Source organism: Pteropus vampyrus, unplaced genomic scaffold (genome assembly GCF_000151845.1).
Source record: "Pteropus vampyrus isolate Shadow unplaced genomic scaffold, Pvam_2.0 Scaffold3, whole genome shotgun sequence".
In the NCBI taxonomy this organism is placed as follows: domain Eukaryota; kingdom Metazoa; phylum Chordata; class Mammalia; order Chiroptera; family Pteropodidae; genus Pteropus; species Pteropus vampyrus.
In genome coordinates, this window is record NW_011888784.1 from 846809 (window position 1) to 853717 (window position 6909).

At 35.4% G+C, this 6909-nt stretch overlaps 1 protein-coding gene across 1 annotated transcript in view; it reads right to left on the bottom strand.

Annotated features, from left to right (window-relative positions):
- The window catches only part of DCC (DCC netrin 1 receptor), a 538543-nt gene that overhangs the window by 150780 nt on the left and 380854 nt on the right, over positions 1-6909 (bottom strand). Inside the window, 1 exon segment of the mRNA XM_011362349.2 lies at positions 626-820. Coding sequence (XP_011360651.1) covers positions 626-820 — 195 coding nt within the window.

Genomic DNA, 6909 nt, shown 5'->3' on the forward strand with positions numbered 1-6909 from the left:
GAGAACAGCAAGAGAATTTGGATTGGGGAGAAATCAGAAATACATGTAGAGACAAGTTCTATAACTCTAAGCTACCAGCTTGACTTAAAATTCATTTTTTTCATTTTGTTATATTACAGTCATAATGACATAGCTATAAAGTTTTATCTATAAATGCAAAGGAAAAAGAAGATAATGTGACTAGATAATTCAAGGTTAAAGAAAAATTGACAGAATATCTTCCTAGTGAGAAAAAGGTGAAGAATGTGTTGACTTTTATTTTATAAGAATTATTAAGACCAGAAGTTTCAATTTATCAGCGGAAAAAGAAAAATTATCCAATGCACTTTTTATATCCTTACCACACATAAGCAAAGGTATACCCCAGGGCACCCACACTGTGAATCTCTCTAGATAAAATTCCTTAATTTGAAAATCCAGAGAGAAAAATCTGTGTGTGTGTGTGTGTGTGTGTGTGTGTGTGTTTGTGTGTGTGTAGACTGATAAAAGATTTAAAAAGAGAATAGTTTTAATAGTTAATATATGATTCAAATTGAAATAAAATTCCAAAAAATAATTTTCTAAGAAAAAAATAATATAAATGTCATTTATTTCCCTTAATAGAATGAAAACCACAGGTACTCACCTAACCTCTCAATGGAATAATATCGCTGTTTACTATCCACACGTACTGTCTCAGCATAAGGACTCCCAACGCCGTAACCAATAATATAACCTCGCACCACAATGTTTGGGTTCAAGGGAGGGGTCCAACTCATGATGATGCAGTTGGTCTGTGGCCTCACATGAAGAGAGCTTGGCTGATCAGGGACTTGAGACTCTAAAATTCAAAAAGAGGCATCACCGGCCTGTCTCATAATAGCACATATAGCATGGTAACATTCCATTTAAACAAGACTTAATATGTTCCGTAGATCCTCATTGGTGCACCACTTATGGCCCATGTTCCTCTCTGTTTCAGCATGTGATACATTTTCTGTGTTTCACTAGAGTTTCTTAAGCACAAGAGGGAACTGAATTCCTTCCATGGGGACTGTAGCAGCATGCATTTTTATTCTAATAGTTTTTCTTAGGCTTATTTTTTTCCCATATATTTCTTCTTAGGTGTCATTAATACAAAGTGAAATTGAAACAGCACCCACATCACATGGACCAGCTTAAAACTGGTTCTGCTCCCTAAAGCAGATTGGTGATTAATGCAATCATTGAGTTATTTTATAGAGACAGCACTGCATGTGTGCCATCCCTGTCCTCAGGATGAGCCCAGAACCAAGAATCTTCAGTTTACCGAATTCGAGTAATGGAAATGTGGCTACTAGAGCCCTTTACAAAGCAAGAGGTCCTTCAATGAGAAAGATGCAATGCCCAGACCAAATATGGATGAATATAAAAATGACCAATCAAACCCTGACAGATTGGAATTCCTTCGTCCTTTCTTTTGCCAAGTTCTAAAACCCTCCAATCAAAACTTGCCCCGCCAACATTACCTCATGCCACTCTGTTCCCCCTAACCCTTAAAACTTGTCCGGATGCCAGATCTGGGAGACAGATTTGAGCTGTGCCTCCTGTCCCCTGCAAGTCAACTAGCATTAAATAAATAAGCTCTTTCTTCTCTAAAGGCTGTTGTCATAATTTTGGCTCTTCCGTACATTGGGCAGCAGACCCTTGCTCAATAATAAAATCAAGAAAGATATAAGAAGAATTGAAAGGAAAATGAAACATCAAAAACTGTCTTCCCCAAGGATTACTTACTCTGATTTAAGTAAAAACAAAAATAAACGTGCCAGTCTTTTCTTAAGAAATTGTCAGGAGAAACAGTTTAGGGCCATGATTTGCTCAGCATGGTTAGGATGGCAACTGACTGATGTATGGTTTATTGAATCTGTGAAAAGCTCACTTATTAGGAAAGTAAAGGAGACAGTGACCTGGATTAAAGCCTCATGGCTTTTGGAGTGTGCAAATTTGGTTTAATATCAGGCTTTGTCACTTACTAGCTGTGTGTCTTCATGACATCATTTATATTCTCTGAGTTCACCTTCTAATTAAATTGGCATTCCAAATTATTGGTAGACTCGAAGACTGAGCCATGGAAGTGAAAAAGAGAAGAGACCAAATTGGCACTCTGTGCTCACTAGCTGTGAGAGGGTTTAAGATCTTATGTATCCTCTTTAAGCCTCGGTTTCCTCACCTGCAGAATGAAGATAAGGAGAGCAATGGTCTCATATGATGGTGAGAAGACTTAATGAGACAATGCATAAAAGCACTCTCATTAGGAGTAGCCATTAGGGAGAGAATGCACATGCTACCGAGATATAAATTTTAAGGAAATCGGGTGTTCAACTTTAATAAACTGTTTTTCTGATTTTTACATCATCATTCTTTCCTATAATCTCATCTTAAAAAATATATGAATATTTTTGGACACTTATCATCATTAAATTGATAAATATTTATAGATTATCTACTATATTTGGGGTGCGGGACAGGTACCCATAATAACCAGGACATAGGAGAGAGTGAATATAGCAGACATGAAACTTGTATTCTTGGGAGACAAGTAAAAAAGCAGTTGAATATATTATTATAAATATTTTGATAGGTTTATGATAGGCACATATAAACTATTCTTTAAAAATCAGGTAAGTATTCTGGGAAGAAATTTTAGAAAGAATGTGCCCATCTAAACTTTCATACTCCCTTAAGTGCTTAGCACAGTCCCTAGCAATTAATAATAGGTACTCAAAAATATTAGTAATTTGAACCTTATTCAAACTATTTGTGTTCATTCTTTCTTTCCTAACTGAAACTCTCTAATGGTAACATATGTCAAATTATGCAAGAGAATTTGATGTTTAAAGGTAATATTATATTTTTCTCCTTGTTGTAATAGCAAAAGGAGATGCCATTTGTAGCACCAACTTTACCCATTTTCAACACGCACATTTCCAGCTTAAGTAATATATGGAAGTGCGTCTTTTATTAATGTTTTTAAAATAGGCACCATACTAACAGCTTTTCAAAAGATGCTACATTCTAAACATGCTACAACAACAGCATTTTTTAAAGATGCTTTTTTTCTTCTTGAAGATGCTCAGTTGTGAATAAAAGGAGACAAGCTATTATTTGTCTGTCCTGAAAAATCCTGGTGATGTAATATGCAAAGGCATCATAAAAAATTATCTCAAAATGTGGACATAAACCTTAACAGCAGAGACACAATGTTTGTGAAAGATTTCCCACTATAAAACTTAAGTAAAAGTAATAAAAGAGATGAAAAGGATGGATTAACACTTTTCACAGAAGCTCTCCAGTGTCCTTGAAATGTAATGGGCTCTACAATAAATTCAGTTGAACACATTTGAAGCTTTTGCAATAATTTTTGAAATGACAAGATAATTTTATATTTAGAAAATGAACCGAATAGTATTCAGATTTTCCACAATTATGACTTTTTAAAAACAATATGAAAGACTACTAATTTTAATAACAATATTCAACATCTTTTACAATAAAAAGAAAAAATTTAAAATGTTTTCAGAACAATAACTTTTTCCATCTTTCTGCAAACCATAGAGTAGCTCCTCTGCAACTTAGTTAAGTTAGCACCCACAAAATCATATCTATTCGAGTTTTAAGGGTACCATGGTGATGCATGCACACTACACACTGGATCTTGAGGAAGAGGGGCTGTTAGTACACATGATGCATCTTCATATTTCACTGTATAAAAATAGTTTCAGTCTTAGATCCAAATCTCAAAACAATTTTAACATTATAAAAAATAAGAGTATTAACATATAAAAATATATTCTGCCTCTTTATCAAAATATTAAATGGTCTTTCACCACCTAATTAAGATCATAGGGCTAGAAAGAAGGGTGCCAATCAAGGCAGTATTAGACCTAAGCCATTCATAATACGTGGTCTCATCAGAAAGATTACTGTGTTAGAAGGTTGTTCATAAATCTGAAATAGCCCATTTGTTCCCCCTTCTCATTTATTAAAATAAAGACAGAAATGAAAAATTTCCTTTTATCCTACATAAGTTTTCTCTGACACAGATGACTTTATGGATTATGAAAAGTTACTAGTTAGATGAACTATAAAACATCAACTTAAAAATTTGCTGTAGTAGGTATGTGATACAAATTCTTTTTGTTTGGAGGCTGAAACTAAAATTTCCTACTCAGAAGTACATGGAAGATTTAATATGTACCTCTAGGAAAATGATTGCATATATAAAGCACAGATAAGTATTAAGGCAAATATTGAAATAATCTGCAACCAAGGAACATATTTTGCCTGAAACATCCAAATTAATGAGGCCCCAAATTTTTACTGGAGTCTGAATTATCAAGATGACTAGGTCAACTGCCATTCTTGATTATACTATGAAATTATGGATTCTGTCTTAATTTGTTTCTAAAGAACATTGATTGTTCTTTGAGTGGTGATTACAGATTTCCTTTAATGAGTAATGTTCACATATAGATTAACCCCTGTGACAGTTCAACAATTACTGTGCATCTCCTATGTGCCAGTCATAGTCCTAGGTACTGGGGATATAGTTTTGGGGGGTGGGTAAGACAAAAAAACAAACAAAAAGAATGAACAAGGAAATCATGAGATCCTGGTAAGTGCTATGTCAATGGCATAGTAACGGACTCATCCAGTCGGGTGTCCCTGGCAGAGTTTAAGGCAGATGATCAGAAGAGCCAGTCAAGCAAAGATCAAGATGAAAGCTCCATAGGTAGAGGTAACAATGACCACTGGAGTCCTATAGCAGAAATGAAGTTGGTATTTAAAGAAAAATAAGCAAAGGAAGTCATTGTGACTGAATGCAGAGGGTATGAAGGAAAATAAAGATAAAAAAAAGAGTCACCAACTGGGAATGGAAAATGGTGTAGCTGCTATGGAAAACATTACAGCAGTTCTTCAAAAAATTAAAATAGAATTACCGTATGATCCAGCAATTCCACCTCTGGGTATATTCCCAACAGAAATGAAAGCAGGAATTCAAACAGGTGCTTATATACCTGTGTTCATAGCAATAGTCAAAAGGCAGAAGCAACCAAAATGTCCCTCAAAAAATGAATGGATAAACAAAATGTGCTCTATACACACAATGGAATATTTTCACTTTTAAAAAGAAAGGAAATTCTGACACATGATACAACATGAGTAAGTCTTGAGGACATTATGCTAAGTGAAATAAGCCAGTCAGAAAAGGATAATCGCATGATTCTACTTATATGAGGTACTCAGAGTAGTCAAATTCATAGAGACAGAAAGCAGAATGGCGATTGTTGGGGCTCAGGGGAAGCGGGTTATGGAGTTGTTTAATGGGAAAAAGTTTCAATTTTGCAAGATGAAGAATTGTGCAGAAGGGTAGTAGTGATGGTTGCACAAAAGTATGAATTCATTGAACTGTGTACTTAACAATGGTTAAGATGGTAAATTTTATGTTCTGTGTATTTTCAAACATTTAATAAAATTATGAAACCCTAAAAACGCTTTTGTACTTATCTGCATGGCCAATGTGGGAGTGAAGTGGATATATTTGGGATATTTGGAAGGTGTAGTCAACAAAGCTATAGATCGGATGTGAGTGGCATAGGAAAGAGGAGACTGGATGACAAGTCGTTTATCTTTGGCTTGGGCAACTGGTGGATGATGTACTGAGATGAGGAAAAACAAGTGAGTTGTTGAGTCATGTTAAGTTTGAGATGCCTATTAGTCACATCTATGCAGATATCAGGGTAGTAGATAAGTATAAAGTATGGGGATTTGGTGAAAGGCCATGGCCACTTACATAGATATGGAAGCCATCAGCATATAGGAAAAATTTAAAATAACTGTCTATGAATGTAGATTTAGTATATGTGTGTAAACAAATAAATTACAATAAAAATTCCCCCTTTATTCAGAGAAGAAAACTGAGGATAGAGACCAAGTCTCTCATTTGGCATTCCTCAATATTGAGGCCAAGGGAGGTGAGGGATCTTGAATAGTTGTTAAAATTTATTTTATTCACCTTCAGACTTCCTTCTTCATAAATTCCTCATCCTTTTCCTCTTCAATTTATTTCAGGTACTCAATTCCCCCAGCCCTTTTTTTAAATAAAGAAACTTATTTTCAGGGGAAGATCCTATATCAGCCATTTGTCCCTTACTTGTTAACGTCACTAACACCCAAATGATGTTGATATGGCCAACTTCTTTACGATGACCTAAAGGTCATGTTTGATCTGTCCCTTCCCCACCTGCTCACTGTGCCCCAGTCATCCACGCCACACTGGACACTTTGCTATTCTTCACACATGCCAGGCATGCTCTGGCCTCAGGGCACTTGTATCTCTCTGCCTGGGACGCTCTCCTTAGGACATACCTTCCTCCCTCACCTCCTTTAGGGTTTTGTTACTTAATTTCCAGGTGTAGCCCTTCCCTGGTTATTATATTTTAAAAATGGCTAGTTTTTCCTAATCTCTAATAATTCCAATCTCCTAATGATCGCTTTTCATTATCCCCCTTAGTATTTATTACCACTCACTTTGCTACCTATTTAATGTGATTATTTCATTATTGTCTCATCTCCTTCCAAAAATTCTGTCACTCTAGGAGCTAGAACAGTTCCTGGCATGAAGTACTCAAAAACATGGAAATGGAGGTTTCTATTACTTATAAGGTTCAGTACAGCTGTCGTATACTCTGTCAATATAAAATTACCACAATTTTCTCAAACTCCATAAAATAAGAATTTTTTAAAAATTGGAATAACATAGCCTATATTTCTTTATAGAGAATTGCATAATGTGATTGGTACACCCAAACTCTGTCTTCCCAGACAGGTCTGGTTCATACTAATGTGTCCATTTCTACCAGCCCGGCCTTCTCTCACCAATGGACATTA